General features: G+C 41.0%; 2 protein-coding genes across 3 annotated transcripts in view; both read right to left on the reverse strand.

Annotated features, from left to right (window-relative positions):
* Positions 1-23,166, reverse strand: part of LOC144583658 (uncharacterized) — a 230,645-nt gene that overhangs the window by 118,440 nt on the left and 89,039 nt on the right. The window lies entirely within an intron of this gene.
* CLIC5 (chloride intracellular channel 5) overlaps positions 1,384-23,166 on the reverse strand; it is a 65,364-nt gene continuing 43,581 nt past the window's right edge. The window contains exons 5-6 of one of the 2 annotated variants that reach the window (XM_020801501.3): positions 13,512-13,693; positions 1,384-3,954 (exon numbers count right to left, since the gene is read on the reverse strand). In XM_020801501.3, coding sequence (XP_020657160.1) covers positions 3,787-3,954; positions 13,512-13,693 — 350 coding nt within the window. In that variant the 3' untranslated portion in view covers positions 1,384-3,786. Of the gene's footprint in view, positions 3,955-13,422; positions 13,694-23,166 lie in introns of both variants that reach the window. The other variant, XM_078378043.1, reaches the window with a different exon arrangement.

A 23,166-nucleotide genomic window follows, 5' to 3' on the forward strand; every position in this document is an offset into this window, starting at 1 on the left:
GCTTTAAACCTGCAAGACTATGACTTTGAAGTGAAGGTGGTCAGAGGGTCAGTGAACTGTGTTGCTGACGCCTTGTCAAGAAGACCCGAAGAATGAAGACGGCGAAAGAAACATGGACTATATGTATATTTTGGTGACCAAAGGTTAAATGTATCTGTTTATTAAACATACTTGGTTTGTATGAATAAAGGTAACTTGATGTATTGTAAATGGTAAATGTTTAAATGCCTAATTGATATGTTTATCCTAGAGTAAGTATGGTATTGTATGTTATTGTATAACTGTTTTTGTATGTTTTGGATCCAGGTTGTTTTTTGGTGAAAAGCACTTTAGCTTTCCCCCTGCAAAACAACTTATAAAGAGGGGAGGTGTTACATACAGCACTGATGTTACCTGTCTGTCATGGGTTGGAGGGAAAGTTCCATCCTATGGGGAGTGGAAGGCGGGACATCAGGAGGAGGGGCTGTACTGTATATATATGGGGATCCTGTGTGGAGAAGTTTAGAAGAAGCTGAAGAAGGAGAGCTGAGTGAAGAAGCTGGTGTGGGAGTCTGTGTGTCAGACAGGGTACTACTGTGTGTCAGTCAGTACCTACCTGATAGGTTCAGGTGTCTGTATGGTTAGCCAGAACTGATAGGTTCAGGGTCTGTGCTTTATTTAAAGGTGTTCTGTGTGAACCAAACTGGTGTATGTATGATTGAGACTAAGCCACGTTACTGTATCTTATTCACTTGATCAGTTTATTTTCCCTGTGTGTTATTTAAATAAACCTTATTCCTTTATTTGTTAAAAATCCATCCCTGGTCTGTGTGACTTCTTATAGGGAATGGTTGGTGGCAGCTTAGTGAAACTGTGGCATATCCCAGTAGGTCTGGGGTTTGTCACACTCCAAAACCCAAATCACTGTTTTGAATCCACTGGTTTCTGTTCCAGCCTAATTCCCAGATGACAAGCTGATGAGAGACAAGTACTTTGACAAGAAATACAAGCAGAGGGAGAAATCTGCCTTTCAAATGCCAAATCACACATTTGTCCCCAGAGGGAACAACCAAACACCACTAGTTTTACAGAAAGCAAACTGACAATGCTCAAAGAAATATATATAGAGGGGACAACATGTGTCGATACCATATATACATATTAACTCACCCCTGGGCAATATACATACAAAACACCCTATTTCAAAATAAAGAAACCATCTCTCTCTCTCTCTCTCTCTCTCTCTCATTCCCTCTTTCACATGGACACATACACACATTGAAACATACATGGCACAATTCCCATCACCCACACCTGTCCCTCAGGGCCACTCTCTATCCATCCCAGCTTACCTGTTCATTTTTCTACGAATGTCTTGGCTACCCAGAGACATACTCTGAAACAGGGATGGCACTTGACAGTACACCAACCTCCCACTTAAAAAACAACAACAAATATATATCTTTTTAAAATGCAACAAAATCAAAAAGGGCAGAGTAATTTATAGCTACCCATAATCCATCAACAAGTTTCTTGACAGGTGAAAAAGTCTTAGTGCAGAGCAAAATATTTTTTAAAGGAGAAAACTGAGGTAAAAATATTTTAAATAGGTAAACATCTTGTTTTCACAACTCTAGAGTCTCTCAAAGCAACGGCTGAAACTACTTTTGAAAAGACTGGCTCTGAAGATACCATATCAGAAAACACAGTTGTGATTCCTGAACACTTTGCTCTTTGGAATGATATGTATCCATCATATTCATGTGCCACTTAAGCCCCCAGGGTCTTTAAGCAGCAACCAAGGAAGGAAAAACATGTTGTAGTCTTGTGAATTAAATTAGCTTAGGTGCACGTGACTTGCTGCTTACAGCTACCCACAGCTGATTATGATCTTTAAGGAAAGGATCAAACTAAAAGGTGTTTCAGCCTGTTTTTAGAAGTGGTGCTCTTTCCAGTAGCTAAAGAGATGTGCTTGTCAGAACACATTATTTTTCTCACCTGTGTGCCTTGTATTTACTCTGCCATATTTTGTCATCTGTCTCTGAGAGGAATACACAGGCCTTATTTCTAAATTTAACTGCTGGAAAAAAACCTATTGTGAGAAAGGAAATGGGTAATCTCAAGGAATACAGACTCTCTTTACTGTCTAGTCTGATGCTTCAATTCCCTGAGTTTGTCACATCTGGTTTGTTGGGAAACAGACATTCATATAATTCTAATCAGAAATGTAAGATTTGCTTTCACTTTATAGACACCATTTAAAAATATATTTTTGTTTTTTTAATAGGCTGCATGGTATAATATATAGCAATTTCTCTTTCTTTGCTGTTCTACACTAGATACTCATTTGGTGACTTAGAGTAAATATTAAAAAGGTAGAACATGTTCCAGCCTACTCACAGCCCTCTTATGGCCCTGTGATTCAGACTGAAAATTTTGCCTTGTGAAATGCCAGAATATACGAGCTAAAACCTCTACATGTCTGAAAAAGAAAATTAGTTTTTTTTAAACTGCTGATCAAACAAAGTACTCATTGGCTTCAAGCAGAACTCTTCACACAAAGCCTGGGTGTAACACAAAACAATCAGTATTGGAAACCCTTGTCCTTCAGGACAAGGAACTCATTATAGTAAGAAAGGCAGGGACAAGGCATCCACTCTGGGGAGTAAACAGCAAGACAACCACTTAATGGGGCTTTAGTGATGGTTGTGCGGATTTGATTTTAGAATACTGTACTGCTGTTCCCCCCCCCCCAAGGCGGAAGGACAATTTAGGAATAGAAAATGAACTCATCCTCTCATCCTGGAGTTCATGTGACACATCTGACTTCTGTTGTGAGCCCCTTCTCCATACTGATGAATGGGACGTATGTTGGAAAGTTTAGGATTCTGTTAACCATAAGGACGCTTTCAATACTTAGGGGAATTCCTCAATAAAGCATCTGAATATCCTTTTGTCTTTAACTTTGCACCTTCAAACATGAACATACACAATTTTCTACACATTAGCAAAAGAATGTGACCCAGCATGTGGAATTGCACCATCCCCTTAGTTTTTCCCAGTAGCAATTATGCTCTGTGAGAATGAGATGAGTTTTAAATTTATCTGCTAAGTTTGCAGGTATGGGCAACCTCTGGCCTTTCCCATATTAGATACAACACCAACCGTCTCTGACCACTGGGCATGCTTGCCTCTCAGACCTGATGGGAATCCAAAAGCATTTGGACAGGCACTTGCTCATCATGTCGGGTTTAAATTTGCACTCCTAACTGGGTATTTCCTTCTTATACTCAGTCCTATGTTTCCTCCAGATTTAAGGTCCTCAATCCTATTCACAGTGGGTTGTCAAACATATCACAAGAGTCCTTGAATAAATTAAAGAAATCAAACTCAAAAAGCACTTTACATTTATGTTCTACTGTTAATAGAAGAAATAGAAGAAAACTGTTTCAGAAATTGAGAATAAACTATACTTATTCCAGTGTACTGGTAAAGATTTGAGAAATGGTTTCTCCTTTATGTCACTATCTTCTTTTTTCCCTTCTCAAAAAAACCAAAACAAAACAAAAAATCTGCTCAGGAGGATCCTCCAGTCCCACAGAGCAGGTTTTGAAAACTGCAGGAGTACAGTGGGAATTGAAGCCATTCTCTCAATTTGGGGAGATTATTAGAAACCACTCTAAAATGTTACCCAGAGAACACAGTGATATAGAATGATATATAATGATATATAACACCCATATGTTTCTGTGTGTGTGCATACACACTTGAAGGCATCATTGAAAAGGATATTTGAGAAGGTTTTGATTAGGATTTGTTAAGCCGCTTTGCTACATCTGCATAAGCTAGTTCAATTTCTTTGTCTGCCGCACAGGTGTTGATAAATTCATCCCGAGCATAAGCATTTTTCAGATATCGCCAAAGTCCTGTCATCTCCAGTGGGAACTCATAGTTCCGATACTTCTTTGATACAATCTAAAATGAAGACCAAAACATGTAATTTTAATACTTTGTACACACATTATGATAAACAGATATTGTGACACACAACAACAAAAAAGAGACATGGATCTCTATCCAACTGAACACTAAAGGAGTGAAAACTCCCTGCCAACATTGCAGTACTGTCTTTTGGTTCTTCCGATACTTTCCATTCCTCTGTTGTACTGAATTGTGGTCACGTGGTTTCTATTCCAGGACTAACATGCCAAGAACTTTTAGCAGTACTGATTTATTTCCTCCTATTTGAATCATTATGGCCGTCTACACCATGGTACCAGTTTATTTTCGGGGCAATTCAGCCCCGAGAGAGAGAGAGATTTATCGATACATCAATGTATCAGAAACAAGTCTCCCTCAGTCTAGTCTAAGGTGTGCAAATGTGCGAGCAGGCTTGACTTCACCCCCCTCCACACAGCTTTCCTCCTCCCCCGTTCACCCTCAGTGACCATTTCCAGCCCCTTTCATTCTGGTTGCAACAGAACCCTACGTGGGGGTGGGGGGTGGGGATGGGCTTACACACGGGGGATGGAGGTTAGAGGGAACATTGATTGGGAAGGGGTGTCCGTTTAGGAAAGTGTCCCACTCTTGCACCGGCTGCTCCTGCAAAAATGCATTGCACACAATGGACTTGGGATATCTGCGCAGATGTACTGGTGATCACCCACTCCCTGTGACATTGGCATACCAACACTTTAATGTATCTTTCCATAGAATAAAAAACATTACGTGCTAGTGATGTAATGGCCCTGGCCCCCACCCGGCGACATACTTTTACTAATATATTGATGTGTCAGCCACAATTTTTTTTTTTGGTTAAAAAAATAATGTGTACACTGCAGTAATGGTGGCCATCTTCCTGGCTTCAATTCTGAAAAGTAGCAGGGCAGGTCATGCACGCAGGCAATCCCAACACGGAATGCACCAGTACAACAAAGGTACAAAAGAACACAACTCGCGGAGATGGGGAAATGTTCTGCAGTTATGCCCCTAGCTCGGAAAATGTCTCAGTCTTGACTCTGCATCGTGTGACCAGGGAAAAATGCTGACATAACTGGTGGGTACCTGCATAACATTTCCCTTGTGTGACCAGGGCCTGAGTGGGAGATTCTCTGCAACATGATGGTGAGGTGTGTATGGTGGGGGGTTACATGTGTTTATGGAAAGAGAGTGAGTGAGGCGGAGATGTGGGAAGAGAGAATCAAAGGGCTCATGGAGAGGCAGGCACATATCACCACACATACAAGGCTCATCATACAGACAAGGTATGGGTTGCTTTCAAGAACGCTTCCTCCCTAAACATATGCAAAGCAACAGAGTCATTCTGCAAAACAGAATTGCCTTGTCTAGCATGTGGGCTCTTAACCTCTCCATTCCTCCTCCCAGGAAGAAAGTGCATCTCTCAGAAGATGTGGGGGTGCCCCTACTGTACGTTGATAAATGCCTCCCTTCCATACTGCAAAGTCCTCTCAGAAATAGGTAACTCATACTGAGTGCTGGGAAGAATATCATTATTCACAACTGTACAAATGTAAAAACTGATTGTTCAAGGAAGAATTAGATACCCCCTTGTGTAAAGTTATAGTTATACAATGCAGAAATGTTTGGGCACCCATAATACTTGAAATGGATACAGGATAAAATCTATAGCACGATTGGAGAATTTTTGGACTTTCAATCTTGCAGCTATAAAGAAGGATGGGAGATGTAATCCAAAACATATAGATAGCCGAAGTATACTTGCCCATGGCCCAAAAGGAAGACATGGAGAATTGTTAACACTGTTAACATACAAACCCCTTAACCCCCCTTTTAAGGGGCCATTAAGGGGCCATTAGAGTGCACCTTTAGCAAAGGTGAGTTATACAGGCAGATGTCTATGCGATTATAAACCTCAAGAGTCTATTCCTTATTAAAATGTTAACAGATCAGCTACTACCTTGAAAGCTCTCCTCCAGCATCACCTTTCCAATGAATCAATTTTTTCCTGTCAGCTTTCTTAACTGTCCAACTTTCACACCCATCCGACCCTTACATTTGATGTCTTTACACTTGACATTTTCTAACTCCTTCATTGCTGCCCTTCCTAGTCTCAGTCTTCTTCTGCAGTCTCCATTTAGATAGATGACTGGACCAAGGTATACAAAATCTCTAACTATTTCAATTTCTTCATTTTCAACATTAAAGTTGTGTAGTTCTTTTATAGTCACAATCTTTACATTTCTAATGTTTAACTACAGTCCTGCTTTGGCACGTTCTTATTTCACATTCACTAAAAGTCATTTCAAGTCATTACTGCTTTCTGACAATCAGATGGTATAATCTGAATATTTTAGATTATTGATGCTTCTGAATCTAGTCTGGCATTGTTCTGTGTACAGTTTGAACAGATAAGGGGATAAAATGCACCATTGTCAGATACCTTTTCCTGTAGGAAACCATTCTGTCTCTATATATTCTGTCCTAACTGTAGCTTCATGCACAATACAAGTTATGCATCAATTCTATCAAGTGCTGAGGCACATCCATTTTCTTCAGAACAATCCATAGTTTCTCATGATCTGCACAGTCAAAGACATTGCTGTAGTCCAGCGATGGCAAACCTATGGCATGTGTGCCACAGCTGGCACGCAGAGCCCTTTCTGCCAGCACATGAGCCATAAGTCACCAAATCGCTTCCCCCCCCCCAAAGTCAAACCTGAGCAGGCAGCTGCAACAGCAACCAAGGTGCTGGTGTCCAGACAGGCAGCTGGTCAGGATCCGGAGCAGCTGATGCTGGCGGCGGATCCGGAGTGGGGACTTGAGGCACCTCCATGACCGGGATTCCCCCTTCCACTGCCACTTCCGGTTCCACCACCACTGTTTTTTTCCCCCCAGCTTGGGCACACAAGCCCAAAAAGGTTCACTACCACTGCTGTAGCCTATAAAGCACAGACTGATCTTTTTCTGAGTTCTTTGTAGCCAGCAGATATGTGAAATATGATCTTGTGTGCCCATCTCTTCCTTTGTGGAAACCAGTTTGAATATCAGGCATTTCTTACTCCATAGAAGGTAAAAAGCCTTTTTTGGACTTTGAACATCCCTTTGCTTGCATGAGAAATTAAAGCAGTGGTCCTATAGTTACTGCACTCCTTGGCTTCTCCTTTCTTAGGGACTGGAATTTCTATTCAGCATTTCTAGTCTGTGGGCCATTGTTTAGTTTTCCAAATTTGCTGACATATTCTTGTTAGAATTTGCCTTGAAGTTCTCTTGTTGGTCATTCAGCATTCCTAATCTAGCACTGAAGTTCTCTTTGATTTACTTAATTTTTGGAAGAGGTTCCTTGTTTACCTCCTTTTGTTGTCTTCCTCTGTTTCTTTGCACTGGTTGTTATAATAGTTCTCTTTGTGACAGTTGCAGAAAACTTGCATTCAAGATTCTATTTCTGTCAATATGCTTCTCATCTATCCTTCGTAATTTTAAGTGTTTCTTTTATCACCCACCTAGGTTTTTCTTTTCTTTTCTTTTTACTACGGTAATTGTCCTTTTGGAGAGATGAGCAGACAGCTTTCTCTACTGCGAGAGTTCAAAGTGTCTATGTCCACCAAATTTATTTATTTATTTATTTATTTATTTATTTATTTATTTATTTATTTATTTATTTATTTATTTATTTAGTTGGCTTACAACAATTTAAATACAGTAAAAAGATAAAGCAATTAAAAATACAGTGCTCTAAAAATTGCCATCAGGACCAACGGTTGATATTATTTCAGTTTTGTTGTAGAACTGATTAAAATACCATTTAGTTTCAAATAATCTGATTTCAATAATATTTTGCGCGAAGTTTTCTCCTGTCTTACAAGTTGTATGGAGAAATACTGCATGTCTTTTAAAACGAAAACAAGGGATTACTCATATTATTCAACTGATGATAGGCAAATTGTTTTAAATATTTGGGAGTTGCCCATCAGTACTCATATTTCACGGATTGCTGCCCCTTCATGGATTGCTGCCTTGTGGTGAAGGGGCTTGAGTAATTCAGAGAAGCTATGGGCTATGCCGTGCAGGGACACCCAAGACGGGCAGGTCAGAGTGGAGACTAAATGCAATCCACCTGGAGCAGGAACTGGCAATGCCACTCCAGTATCTTTGACAAGAAAACTCCATGGACAAAAACAAAAGGCTAAAAGATATGACGCTGGAAGATGAGCCCCTCAGGTCAAAAGGCGTCCAACATACTACTGAGGAAGAGCGGAGGACAAGTACAAGTAGCTCCAGAGCTAATGAAGTGGTTGGGCCAAAGCTGAAAGGACACTCAGCTGTGGACGTGCCTGGAAGTGAAAGGAAAGTCCGATGCTGAAAAGAAAAATACTGCATAGGAATCTGGAATGTAAGATCTATGAACCTTGGGAAGCTGGAGGTGGTCAAACAGGAGATGACAGGAATAAACATTGATATCCTGGGCATCAGTGAACTAAAATGGACAGGAATGGGCAAATTCAATTCAGATGATTATCATATCTACTATTGTGGGCAAGAATCTCACAGAAGGAATGGAGTAGCCCTCATAGTCAACAAAAGAGTGGGGAAAGCTGTAATGGGATATAATCTCAAAAATGATAGAATGATGTCAATACAAATCCAAGGCAGAACTTTCAACATCACAGTAATCCAAGTTTATGCACCAACCACCAATGCTGAGGAGACTGAAATTGGCCAATTTTATGAAGATTTACAACACCTTCTAGAACTGACACCAACGAAAGATGTTCTTCTCATTCTAGGGGATTGGAATGCTAAGGTAGGGAGTCAAAAGATAAAAGGAACAACAGGGAAGTTTGGCCTTGGAGTTCAGAATGAAGCAGGGCAAAGGCTAATAGAGTTTTGTCAAGAGAACAAGCTGGTCATCACAAACACTCTCTTCCAGCAACACAAGAGGTGACTCTACACATGGAAATCACCAGATGGGCAATACCGAAATCAGATTCATTATATTTTCTGCAGCCAAAGATGGAGAAGCTCAATACAGTCAGCAAAAACAAGACCTGGAGCTGATTGTGGCTCTGATTGTCAGCTTCTCATAGCAAAATTCAAGCTTAAACTGAAGAAAGTAGGAAAAACCACTGGGCTAGTCAGATATAATCTAAACCACATCCCTTATGAATACACAGTGGAAGTGAAGAACAGATTTAAGGAACTAGATTTGATGGACAGAGTGCCTGAAGAACTTTGGATAGAGGCTCGTAACATTGTACAGGAGGCAGCAACAAATACCATCCCAAAGAAAAGGAAATGCAAGAAAGCAAAGTGGCTGTCCAACGAGGCCTTACAAATAGCAGAGAGGAGAAGGGAAACAAAATGCAAGGGAGATAGGGAAAGTTATAGAAAATTGAATGCAGACTTCCAAAGAATAGCAAGAAGAGACAAGAGGGCCTTCTTAAATGAACAGTGGAAAGATACAGAGGAAAATAATAGAAAAGGAAAAAACAGATCTGTTCAGGAAAATTGGAGATGCTAAAGGAACATTTTGTGCAAAGATGGACATGATAAAAGACAAAAATGGTAGGGACCTCACAGAAGCAGAAGACATCAAGAACAGGTGGCAAGAATACACAGAGGAATTATACCAGAAAGATTTGGATATCCCGGACAATCCAGATAATGTGGTTGCTGACCTGGAGCCAGACATCCTGGAGAGTGAAGTCAAGTGGGCCTTAGAAAGCTTGTCTAACAACAAGGCCAGTGGAGGTGATGGCATTCCAGTTGAACTATTTAAAATCTTAAAAGATGACGCTGTTAATGTGCTACATTCAATATGCCAGCAAGTTTGGAAAACTCAACAGTGGCCAGAGGATTGGAAAAGATCAGTCTACATCCCAATCCCAAAGAAGGGCAATGCCAAAGAATGCTCCAACTACCGTACAATTGCACTCATTTCACATGCTATCAAGGTTATGCTCAAAATCCTCTAAGGTAGGCTTCAGCAATATGTGGACCAAGAACTCCCAGAAGTACAAGCTGGATTCCGAAGGGGCAGAGGAACTAGAGACCAAATTGCTAACATGCGCTGGATTATAGAGAAAGCCAGAGAGTTCCAGAAAAACATCTACTTCTGCTTCATTGACTATGCAAAAGCCTTTAACTGTGTGGACCACAGCAAACTATGGCAAGTCCTTGAAGAAATGGGAGTGCCTGACCACCTTATCTATCTCCTGAGAAACCTATACGTGGGACAGGAAGCAACAGTTAGAACTGGATATGGAACAACTTCTTGGTTCAAAATTGGGAAAGGAGTACGACAAGGCTGTATATTCTCCCCCTGCTTATTCAACTTACATGCAGAATACATCATGCGAAAGGCTGGACTGGAGGAATCCAAAGCCGGAATTAAGATTGCCGGAAGAATTATCAACAACCTCCGATATGCAGATGATACCACTCTGATGGCAGAAAGTGAGGAGGAATTAAGGAACCTTGTAATGAGGGATAAAGAGGAGAGTGCAAAAACCGGTCTGAAGCTGAACATCAAAAAAACTAAGATCATGGCCACTGGTCCCATCACCTCCTGGCAAATAGAAGGGGAAGATATGGAGGCAATGACAGATTTTACTTTCTTGGGCTCCATGATCACTGCAGATGGTGACAGGAGCCACGAAATTAAAAGACGCCTGCTTCTTGGGAGGAAAATGATGACAAACCTTGACAGCATCCTAAAAAGCAGAGACATCACCTTGCCAACAAAAGTCCGCAGAGTCAAAGCTATGGTTTTCCCTGTAGTGATGTATGGAAGTGAGAGCTGGACCATAAAGAAAGCTGACTGCCCAAGAATTGATGCTTTTGAATTGTGGTGCTGGAGGAGGCTCTTGAGAGTCCCCTGGACTGCAAGGAGAACAAACGTATCCATTCTAAAGGAAATCAAGCCTGAGTGCTCACTGGAAGGACAGATCCTGAAGCTGAGGTTCCAATACTTTGGCCATCTCATGAGAAGAGAAGACTCCTTGAAAAAGACCTTGATGTTAGGAAAGTGTGAAGGCAAGAGGAGAAGGGGACGACAGAAGATGAGATGGTTGGACAGTGTCACTGAAGCTACCAACATGAATTTAACACATCTCTGGGAGGCAGTGGAAGATAGGAGGGCCTGGCGTCCATGGGGTCACAAAGAGTCGGAAACGACTAAACGACTCATATTTTGATCAACTTGAATGTGAAATGTTACATTTTAGTCACAGAAATTGCAAAGGACACAATTTCTTGTTCCCTCTAGGAGTGGATCTTAATGCGATCTAATGAAAAATCAGAGTAAAACAGCTTGATTCCAAAAATATGCATGGAACAATCTTTAAATCAAAGAGCATGGACAGTTGTTTGTAAGAGGCAAATGGTATGCCTTATGATGCAAACTCAAATCTTGAAAACTTGAATTCACCTTTAGAAAATAATAAGACATTCTTAAAAGAAAAAAACATGGCAGCAAACATACCCCTATCAATGAATTAATATCAAAAATAAATACAGCATGCTTTGTTTTGGAAATAAGTTTGATGACTATATAATGAGATAGTTCACGGAATACACAATATGCATGATAAAACATTCACCTTATATTAACCTCACCCCAAAGACCTAGTTTCAGGGCCATCAACATATTTGAACAGAGATATTTCATCCAACAAAGCAGAGAATTCCATGTAATCATTTAAGCCATAAAGACTGTGCTTTACAAATAAACTTTTAAAGATATCCTCCCTGAGCTGTGATCTATGCATCATTTAGGTTTAGACAGGTTTTGATTGATGGATATTAAAATGATAGTCATTTTAATTTGAATCCATTCATGTTGCCTTTGTTCTGTTGGGTTATGCTCCTCGTTATTTCAGCTGCCCAAAGTAGTGCTTGTCATTAAGCGGGGCCATATACAAGTCTCTGAAATAAATAAATATCCCAAAGAACTAATATACTGGGTATCTAGCAACTTCAAGGCACTAACAGCATTGCCCAATTGATAGCATTAACAAGGGGCCCTCAAACACATGTCTGAAAAAGTGTAGTGTAGTCCCTAAAAACTCACAGTGCAACAAACTTGTTAGTTTTAAAAGTGCCACAATATGTTTAATCTTTCCACCACCCCCCATTTTGCTATTGTTGTTGTTGCTAAAACAGACTAACATGGCTACCTCTCTGAAAACTACCAAATCATAATTGCTATTGACCTAGAAAAAATATAGAATCTCCAAATCAATTTCAAAAATTCTAGTTGGGAAGACAAATTCCTTCAAAGTTATAAAAATGAGCTACCAATTAATTTTGTCAAATGCACTTTGGTACCAAGTGAAATAAAGGCAGTTGGCCAAGTCTTTTAATATTAAAAGTAATCTGATTTATAACTAGCCTTATATTATCTTCTTCCTGCCTTATGGTGAATAAAACCTATTTGGCCTGGATAAATTAACATTGCTGTTACAGTCTGAAACCTATTACCCAGTGCAGGAGTTACTATTTTAACATCAACATTTTAGAGAAAGATAATCAGCAGTTGCTGGGCTATTGCTAAGTGATCAGAGCACTTTTGTGTTGATATATTGTGGCAATCTATGATTTTAAGCAATAAAGCTTGTTCTGTTCTGTTTAAGCGGGCTCCACGCACACATACACACCAGATCTATAAGCTACAAAGGAAATCAATACACACAAAGGAATACAATGCCAGGCCAGCAGGGGAACCCCATTCCCTGCCTGTACAGGAGTCTCTGGCAGCCACCACTTTTTCAGTCCATCAGACTGCATTGCCACTACCATGCCTGTCCTGGTGCCCCGAACCCACATGAGCCCCTCTTGGCAGCCACTGGGGGTGCCCAGGTAAGTCTAGTCTGTTTCAGTGAACATCATTTATGAAAATGGACATTCACCAGCATTATTATGTTTTATTTGTATCAGTTTGTATAACATTCATCCTGGTATACTTGAGAGAAAAGTATGTTTTATTCAATTGGGTTCTTACTTTATATAATCAAGGTCAACAGGAAGAAAAGGTGTAGGTCCATGGAGTTATAAGCAAGCAGTATGTGATACTACACCATTGTTACTGATCACAGGGCACATCTGTTAAGACAGTAGCTTTACCTTCTGACTCCCTGGCTTTCTGAAGCTTCAGCGGACATGAAATAGTTTTAATTCTTGTCTTAAGCTAGAGATGGATGAGAATTTCAGTGTCATTTTTTGCAAATCTGCAAGTTGTTTCATTAAATCAACAGAAGCAGCAATTCATTTTGAAAAAGGCAAGTGGGGTAAAATAATCTACCCAGATAAAGGGGTTTGAGTTGCTCTGGACAACTCCCATAGCCATCTAACCAAAACTTAACAAACAGTGACCATCCCTGTCTTCATGCTGTGAAAACCTCTTCAGTCAGAAAACATGAATGAATTAAACCAATTTTCTTCACTTGGCATAAGCTTTCCATAAACCTAGTTTGGATTGCAATCCTTGGGCCAAATATTAATTTGGCTTTCACCTTCAGATCAGGTTGGGTTCCATGATTTTGAGATCTTTTCACCTTGACAACATGGAGCTTGGGCAGAAGGTTGCAGTCAGCAAGGGTCAGGTCATCCCCATCCAGAAACCTGCGCTTTGACACTTTCTCCTCCTCTGTGCTACCTGCATCAATCTCTTCTGGCAAAGGGTTTCTCAGATAGTCATCCAGCTTCTTTAGAGCTTTTGTTAAACCTCTCTCCAGACCTTCAACAAGAAACAGATAAAGAGAGGAAGAAAATTAGGACAGTGTATTCGCGCAGGCTTTCACGGCCGGGATCTAATGGTTGTTGTGGGTTTTTTCGGGCTCTTTGGCCATGTTCTGAAGGTTGTTCTTCCTAATGTTTTGCCAGTCTCTGTGGCCAGCATCTTCAAAGGACAGGAGTAGCATTCTGCTACTTCAGAACACAGCCAAAGAGCCCAAAAAACCCACAACAACCAAAATTAGGACAGCTTTAGTGAAGAACTCTGTACCATGTGAAGAAATTTTGGACCAGTAAATTTGGCAATTCCTGTAATATACATGCAGCCTGCTTATGGCATCACTTACGGACTGAGGGTGGCATACTTTGTGTTTACCTTGCCTCCATGGACTTCAGAATGCCATTATGCTGCCCTTTGCCTCCCCCTTGTTCCATTCCACTGCTGGGGACTTGTGGAGGTAGGGCATAGGTAAGAGATAGGAGCTAGCCCCCCTCTATACAGCACTGGTTAGGCCTCACCTTGAATATTGTGTCCAATTCTGGACACCACACTTCAAGAAGGATGCTATCAAATTGAAACAAGTTCAGAGGAGGGCGACAAGGATGACCATAGGAAACCAAACTCTGTGAGGAAAGACTGAAAGAACTGGGCATGTTTAGTCTTGAGAAAAGAAGACTGAGCACTTACGATAGCACTTTTCAAATATTTGAAAGGCTGTCATACAGAGGAGAGGCTAGATCTGTTCTCAGTCATCCCAGAGTGCAGGATACGCAACAATGGGCTCAAGTTAAAGGAAGCCAGATTTCAGTTGAATATCAGGAAAAATTTCCTAACTATTGGAGCAGCACGACAGTGGAACCAGTTACATTGGAAGTTGGTGAGTGCTCCAACACTGGAGGCATTCAAGAAAAACTCGGATAATCACCTGGCAGATATGCTTTGATTGTATTCCTGCATTGAGCAGGGGGTTGGACTTGATGGCCTTGCAAGCCCCTTCCAACTTCACTTTTCTATGATGCTATGATTCTGTGACCTACCAACTTGTTTTGTAGTAGATATTACTGGTAGAAAGTATAAGAGAAAATTTAAAAGGTTGCTGGCACTCACTGTATGGTCAGGTCCCAGTAGTTTATAGTGATTCCATTCCCCTTAGCCAGTGTCCTGCCCCAGAAATGTAGCCCTACAGGTTCTTTAACATATATGAAAGCCTTAATAACTTATAAGCCTAAAAATTCCTGGACCCATCTGTTTGAAATCTGGCAGGGTTTATCCCCTCGGAAGGTGCTACCATGCCCCAAACATTTATTCATATGTCTCAGAAAATAGAAATATATGGCTGTCTTTGCTTTACAGTGCAAGCCAATGGAGCATACAAAGATTCAGATACCCAGATTTTCCTGTTTGACCTCGATATGAATTGGACTGGACCCTGTCCAAATCAGTTAGTCTCCAAAGAGGGCTGAATCAAAATCACCAAATCAGGTTCCAGCTTGAATCAGGGGTCCCTTTCACATCCTAAGCACATACTGTATATAGCTTTTGTACCTCCCATGGGCAACTTTGGCCATTAGTTAATGCATACAAAGAACAGAGTAGAAATGATTAGTCAGTCCTTACAATGGGAGATATAAACACTGACATCAGTAGAAGCTATATCGGGCCCAGCATTTTAATATATTCATAAATATTCTAGAGTTGTGGTGAAAATTGAGGCAATCAAGTTTGCCAGTAACATCAATTTTTTATAAACAAAAGCTAATGAGCACCAAAAGAATCACTCCCAACTGGGGGAGTGGACATCGAAATACAAATGGTGTTCAATCTATGGAACTACAAGGCACAAAATTCCACAAATTTACATATACACTTATGTATATAAATTGATATACACTTCAGTGACAGTGATAGCTGAGTAAGAAAGGGATGTTAAAGATTGTGGTGGATAAGCTCAATAGGGATAGCATAATGATTGCCCATATGGAATTTTGGTTTTTCGAAGTTGCTGCTGGAGGTTTTAAAAACACCAGAATCCATATAAGAAGTCATTAGGAAAAGAACAGAGGGTAAGACTGATAATATCATGCTGTCTTCATACATATCCATGCTGCAACCAAACTTATGAGTACTGAATACAGTCCTAGTCATACAGTAGCACCCAAAAGGCCATTTTCGGCTTGGGATACAATGTTGGTTATGGGCGACAAGTAGCCTGCCAGTAAAAAACAAAACAAAACAACAACAAACAAACAAATAAACAAACATCAAACACCTTTGACTTTTTTCTTAATTTTCTAATATCAGGTCTTTGTGTTTGATTTTTAATTAAAAGTAATATTCTAATTACCTCCTATTTCATTTGCAGAAATATGTGTGGCCCCTCAAACATATGAGTACCCCTAAAAGACTGGCCCCTGGACCTTCAGAACCTGCCAACAACTGTTTTAGAGCTACTCATCTTATACAGGAAATTGAGAGAGGACTTTATCTGTATATCATAGCACCATAGAAACCTAGGTTATCCAGTGAAGCCTAACAGTGGGAAATGTAAGTCAGAATAACCCACGTACTTTTAACAGTGCCTAGTTGAAGGAAAAAGGGTACAGCCCCTCATATTGCAGTTTGTGCCACCTATATCTACCCCATTACAGGCTATAAAAAAGTGAACCCTATCCAGCAGCATACAGCACAGCAGGCAAAAGCCTTTCTCGCTTTCTAGGGGCAGAGGACCTAGAGACCAAATTGCTAACATGTGCTGAATTATGGAGAAAGCCAGAGCATTCCGGAAAAACATCTACTTCTGCTTTATTGACTTCGCAAAAGCCTTTGACTGTGTGGAACACAGCAAACTATGGTAAGTCCTTAAAGAAATGGGAGTGCCTCACCACCTTATCTGTCTCCTGAGAAATCTATATGTGGGACAGGAAGCAACAGTTAGAACTGGATATGGAACAACTGATTGGTTCAAAATTAGTAAAGGAGTACAACAAGGCTGTACAACAAGGCTGTGTATTGTCCCCTGGCATAACTTATATGCAGGCTGGACTGGATGAATCCCAAGCCGGAATTAAGACTGCTGGAAGAATTATCAACAACCTGAGATATGCAGATGACACAATTTTGATGGTAGAAAGTGAGGAGGAATTAAAGAACTTTGTAATGAGTGTGAAAAAGGAGAGTGCAAAAATGGTCTGAAGCTCAACATAAAAAAACCTAAGATCATGGCCACTGGTCCCATCACCTCCTGGCAAATAGAAGGGGAAGAAATGGAGGTAGTGACAGATTTTACTGTCTTGGCCTCCATAATCACTGCAGATGGGGACAGCAGCCACAAAATTAAAAGACGCCTGCTTCTTGGGAGGAAAGCGATGACAAGCCTAGACCGCATCCTAAGAAGCAGAGACATCACCTTGCCAAAGGTCCACATCGTGAAAGATATGGTTTTTCCAGCAGCAATGTACAGAAGTGAGAGCTGGACCATAAAGAAGGCTGACTGCCAAAGAATTGATGCTTTTGAATTGTGGTGCTGGAGGAGACTCTTGAGAGTCCCCTGGACTGCAAGGAGAACAAACCTATCCATTTTGAAGGAAATCAACCCTGAGTGCTCACTGGAAGGACAGATCCTGAAGCTGAGGCTCCAATACTCTGGCCATCTCATGAGAAGAGAAGACTCCCTGGAAAAGACCCTGATGTTGGGAAAGTGTGAAGGGAAGAGGAGAAGGGGGCGACAGAGGACGAGATGGATGGACAGTGTCACCGAAAGTACCAACATGAATTTGACCCAACTACGGGAGGCAATGGAAGACAGGAGGGCCTGGCGTGCTCTGGTCCAAGGGGTCATGAAGAGTTGGACACAACCTAACAATTAAACAACAACAGGGGATATGAAGGAAAAAAATTATTTGGATGCCATATCCTACTGTAGATACACACCACTGGCTATTTTCATGTTAGAATACACTAGGAAAAGTCAGTGAGAGCAACAGAATCAGGTAAATTATATGGCAAACTAAAAAAACTATTAATTTTTCCTTGAAAACTGTTCATAAAATGTTGAAAGCCATGAGGCATTTAGGATATTTGTGAGTGAAACTATAACTAAGGCTACAATCCTAAGGATATTTATATAGAAGTAATCTAGAACTCAATGGATGATCTTCTAACTATACTTGTAAGTAAGGGACTACTACTGATTTCGCTTCTCCTCTGTATACATTTTAGGGCATGGATGGGGAACTATCCAAGTTTGAAGGGTGATCCCCTTAGTACACTGAAGTACACTGGGGAGCATACCGTGCTGTTGCTAAAACAGTGATATTGTAAAGGTGAAGGTTCCCGTTGACATTTAGTCCAGTTGTGTCCACCTCTAGGGTGCGGTGCTCATTCCCGTCTCCAAGCTGTAGAGCCAGCGTTTGTCTGTAGACAGTTTCTGTGGTCACGTGGCCAGAGCGACTAGACACGGAACACCGTTACCTTCCCACCATGGTAGTACCTATTTATTTACTTGCATTTGCATGCTTTCAAACTGCTAAGTTGGCAGGAGCTGGAACAAGAGATGGGAGCTACTCTGTTGCATGGATTCAATCTTACAACTGCTGGTCTTCTGACCTTGCAGCACGGAGGCTTCAGCGGTTTAACCCGCAGCACCACCACGTCCCTATAGTGGTATTGTACTGGCAGTTTAAAAACAAACTGTGGGGTTTGCCCAGTTTTAAAGTATAACTCTATCCTTTTGGACGAATGCATATTTAGCATCTTTCAGAGGACTTGGTTTTGGCAGCAAATCAGAATTTTTTTAAAAAAAGAAGGAAACATGCTTATTTTAAATGAGGTTTTCAGTGGCAAATGTTGATAGCCTTCAGTGGGCCTAAGGTGAGATAGGTTAGACCCCAGAACCACCCAAGTTTCCCATCCTACCATACGCCCTCACAAGAACAGCTGAAAATACATGGATTGCACCATAGTTTGAAAAAGTTATATTTTTTAAACTCCAACTACAGTAATTCCCTGAATCCCACAGTTAGTATGCTGACTGGCAGAATTCAGAAAGTTCTTGTCTAAAACAGTATCTTTAACAGGCTGTGACATATTTAACTGAGAAGTTGCATGCCAATTTAAGTAACAAAACATAGTCAGTTTTCTAAAGAATTCAAATGAGAGTCAGTGTTTTGGCTGTACAGTCATGCCCCTCTTAACGGTTACCCCGTATAATGATGAATCCGCTTCACGACTATGTTTTTGCGATCGCAATTGCAATTGCAAAACGATATTTTAATGGGGTTTTTTCACTTTGTGACAATCGGTTTCCTGCTTCGGAAACCCATTTTTTGCATTACGACGATCAAAACAGCTGATCGATGGGTTTTCAAAATGGCCGCCGGCTGCTCAAAATGGTTCCCTGCTGCGTTTCTGGACAGATTTCTCGCTTTACAGGCACCGAAAATGGCCACCCCTATGGAGGATCTTCGCTGGACGGTGAGTTATTCAGCCGATTGGAATGCATTGAACGGTTTTCAATGCATTTCAATGGGCTTTTTTATTTCGCTTTATGAAATTTTCGCTCTATAGTGATTTTGCTGGAACGAATTAACATCGTCAAGCGAGGCACCACTGTATTCTAAAATTACTTCTACCTTCAAGAATTATTTCCATAGCCAGTTTGTGTGGTGGTAGATGATAAGTAGACATTATCCACAGAAAAAGATTATTTACCCCACTGAGAGCAAGGATGCAGTATTATGGGGAGGGAGGAGGCTCAATTGGATTTCCTTTTAATCTGCAGTATGAAGGTGCCCCTCAACCTCTGTAAACCTGCAGGTAGTTTAATTGTCATGCATGGGGATGTTTAATAAACAATGACCTGTGCACAGAATGAATCGTGACTGCTGCCACCTTTGCCTCCTGATTAATGCTTTTTCTTTTTACTGCTCTTTCTCACCCACACAAGATTTATCCCACAACACACACAAATGAACTGGATGAAATGTGTGATGAATGAAAAGGGGAAACTGTACATAAATATTCACGCTCTCACACAAACAACCTAAGATTTATTTTCCTTTTAAAAAACATCACCAAACCACCTTCCCTGATCGCTTCCAGATTCACTGCAGTTGATATTGTACGAAGCCTAGTCTCATTTTCTGGTATGCAAAGAATAACAACTTTGGAAAAGAAACGTAAGATACAAGTATAAAACAACTGCTTCATCAGTCATAGACACACTGTGAAAGCTGGGATAATTTGGCCAATTAATACCTTATTTCAAATTTGCACCTCTGTGATTTCCCTTTAAAATTCACAGTTATACACACAGAAAATGCTGGCCTTGTCACAGAGGCTGGTGCCTTGGATAGGTTTCTCATGGTAGGCCTGTCTGCTTGTGGAAATCCAGTGCCTTTAGCAGGGGTGGAAAAGGTGCAGACTTCAGCCCCCAGGTAGACGCCGCTGCAGACCCCAAGGAGCCCAATGCTGTCCATCATTTTGGGAGTAGAAATGGCCAACCATGGAAACTTCTGTAGAAAGTGATTATGCCCCCAATTATCCTTCCCCTAACTTGTTTTTGGCCTGAAACAGTATTCTCTTCCCCCCCCCCCAAAGTTTCATCTGGTTTGGAAACAAAAACGGCCAGACCACCAGGGTTAAGTGACATGACCTGGGTGTGGCCCTTGCACCTTCACTGGCTGCCCACACCTGTTTTATAGTAACAAAGCTTGTCAGATAGCAGACAGGAAGATAATGGCATCTCAACTTCATAAGACATTTGGCGCCACCTAGCAGAATGGGTTGCTTTTATAGAGAACAGGTAAGGCATTATTCCTTTCGAGACTTCTTTCTAGTCCTAATAGAGCACTGATAGCATATTATTTTTTTTCAATAATATCTGTTTTTCATAGTTCCAAGTGTTTATATTATATTATCTTTTATTATGTTCTTATATTTTATGATTTTAGCTTCTGGCTCTTGCTATCAGCAGTAGAGAAATAAAATAAAATAAAAAATGTGGATACCTGTGTGTTACATACAAAATCCAACAAGGCATGACATTAAAGGGTAGAAACATATTTATATAACTTACAAACAATTTTGGTAGGAGCTTCCCAGGGTAGGCAAAGTTGCTTGAAAGGCTCCTATCATTTTTGCTATCTGCTAGCAGCTTGAACACCCCTAGCTTAGAGCCATTCATTATTCAGTGTTATGGTTATCGTTAAATCACGGTCAGTTAACACAACTGATGCCACTTTATAGGCAAGAAAACTTGCCATAGAACAGTTCTGACATACACAGCAGATGAGAGGTGAATGGGAACACATCTCTAATATTGGGTGACCAGACAGATCAACATCCTGTGAGCTATTTCTGATAGGAAGGGGGAGTCCAGATAAAACACTCTTAACTTTTGAATGGGTTCTTGAATGAAAAGTGATTTCAAAAAACAGCCTGGACTTGTTCTGTGCCAAATTTGGAGAAAGTAGGATGGGTGCTTTTAAAGACCTGATTTCTGACTTTAAAAACCATTCTTACCTCCTCCCTTAGTTGAGAATGAAGTGACCCTTTTTTTTTTGTCAACACATAGTGAATCTGGTGGCTATTTTTCAAATGCCAACCATTGTGTCCTCACTACAACCTTTTATTTATTTGAACTTGATCCATCTTGTTGTTTAGAAGATACAGGACCTTAAAGATATTTATTTTGCACAGGGGAGTTTTCGTACGTATCTCTCCTGGTACTTACTGAAATAGTTCATAAACAGTCCACAGGCATTGCCTGAAGTTCTTGCCAGTACTTCAGGAAAGGAAAGTGTGTCACTGAGATGAATGGGGTTCCTTCTGGGCTTTACCACAGCGACAGAGTAGCCATGGGGTGGGGAGAGGGAGAGACAAGTGATGGAAAGAGAGAGAAGGCAAGAGTAGAGTGTGTGTGTAAGAGAAAACAACAGAAACATACACACGGAGAGAAAGAGGTGCTACAGAAAGAGAAACAGAGGGGCGAATTGAGGAACTACAGAGAGAATGTGTGTTAAATAGAAATGGGCATGAACAGCCAAACCAGTGGCTTGTGCCAGTTCTTTTTTTCTTTTTCTTTTTTCTTTTTTTTTTTGCTGAACCTTTCCCAACCCTGCCTCCTCTGTCAGGCACCCATTCAGAGGCTGTGCCTGGAGGAGGTGGGGCAGGGAAGCCAGGGGCGCTGCCTCTGAGTGGGTGGAGGCAGGGCTGGGAAGCACAGAATACCTGTTCAGCCAAAATATGAACCAGCAGTTTGTGCTCATCTCTAGTGAAGTGTTCCTTGGCCTTTACTTCCATTAGTACATAATTGACTGAATGAGGACAGTAAAGGAAATCTCTGCTTTTAGGTATTTGTGCCCTTAAAAGGCTAGGCAAACTCTGTCTAGATTTGTCCTGTTTTTCACACCCCTCCAACAGTGGATGTATGTGATTTCATATTCAGCTGTATCTGTGGAATATGGTAAGAGAAGAGGAAGAAACACAGTCCTTCTGTCACTCATTCACAACCTGACCTACATCACAGGGTTGTTGTGAAGAGAAAATGGAGGAGGGAGAGATATGTATGCCATTTTGAGCTCACTGGAGGAAGCATAAATATAAATTGTAGACTATGTGCTATGGGGCTTACTTCCCAAGTAACTATTGTTAGGTAGATGCCTAAATTAACACACACACACACACACACACACACACACACACACACACACACACACACATACACACACAGAGAGAGAGAGAGAGAGAGAGAGCACTCCATCTTATACATTTCTACACAGAAATCAGTCCCATTGAATCTGGTAAACTGGGTTTGTGGGCCACTGTGGTGTAATGGATGGAGTGACAGACTAGGACTCCAAAGCCCTCAGCTTAAATTTCTGCTTCACCGTGGAAACCTACTAGGGAAGGTGGGAATGATAAACCACAGGGTTGGTACCTTCTTTTGAAGGTAAGCTCCACTGTGTTTTGGGGACATGTCTCCCCTTTTGCATAGGGGAGTCAAACCCCTGTGTTCTGTCACCTTTGTGAGAAAGAGGCTGGCTTTTGTACTGGGGCACTTCAGTCATTTCCCAGGATTGTATTTTAGCAAGTGAAGATTTTTCTTTTGTTTTTCTCCTCCACTTAGCCCCCTTCTTCCCAGTTTTAATCCCACTGAGGGAATGTGGCTATTACTGAAAGGTTTTTTTTTTACAGTGTATGTGAATTTGAAAAAACAGGAAAACTGTCAACTTTTGCAATATAGTGGTTAAAATGTTGGTCTGCCTTGCAGGGGTAGTGTTGAGGACTGCTCAGACCATACAGTTCCCTCAAATCTGGAGCGTATGAGGGTGGGGAGTATGTAAAGGCTATAAATAAAGTAGGTAGGGAAATGGAAAGACCTCCCTTAATCAAAGAGAAGGAAATGCAAACTTCCCTCTCCCCCCCCCCTTTTCTCTCTTTTCTTGCACGCTCTTTTGCTTTCCATTCTCCTGCCT

Source organism: Pogona vitticeps, chromosome 1 (assembly GCF_051106095.1).
Source record: "Pogona vitticeps strain Pit_001003342236 chromosome 1, PviZW2.1, whole genome shotgun sequence".
Classification (NCBI taxonomy): Eukaryota; Metazoa; Chordata; class Lepidosauria; order Squamata; family Agamidae; genus Pogona; species Pogona vitticeps.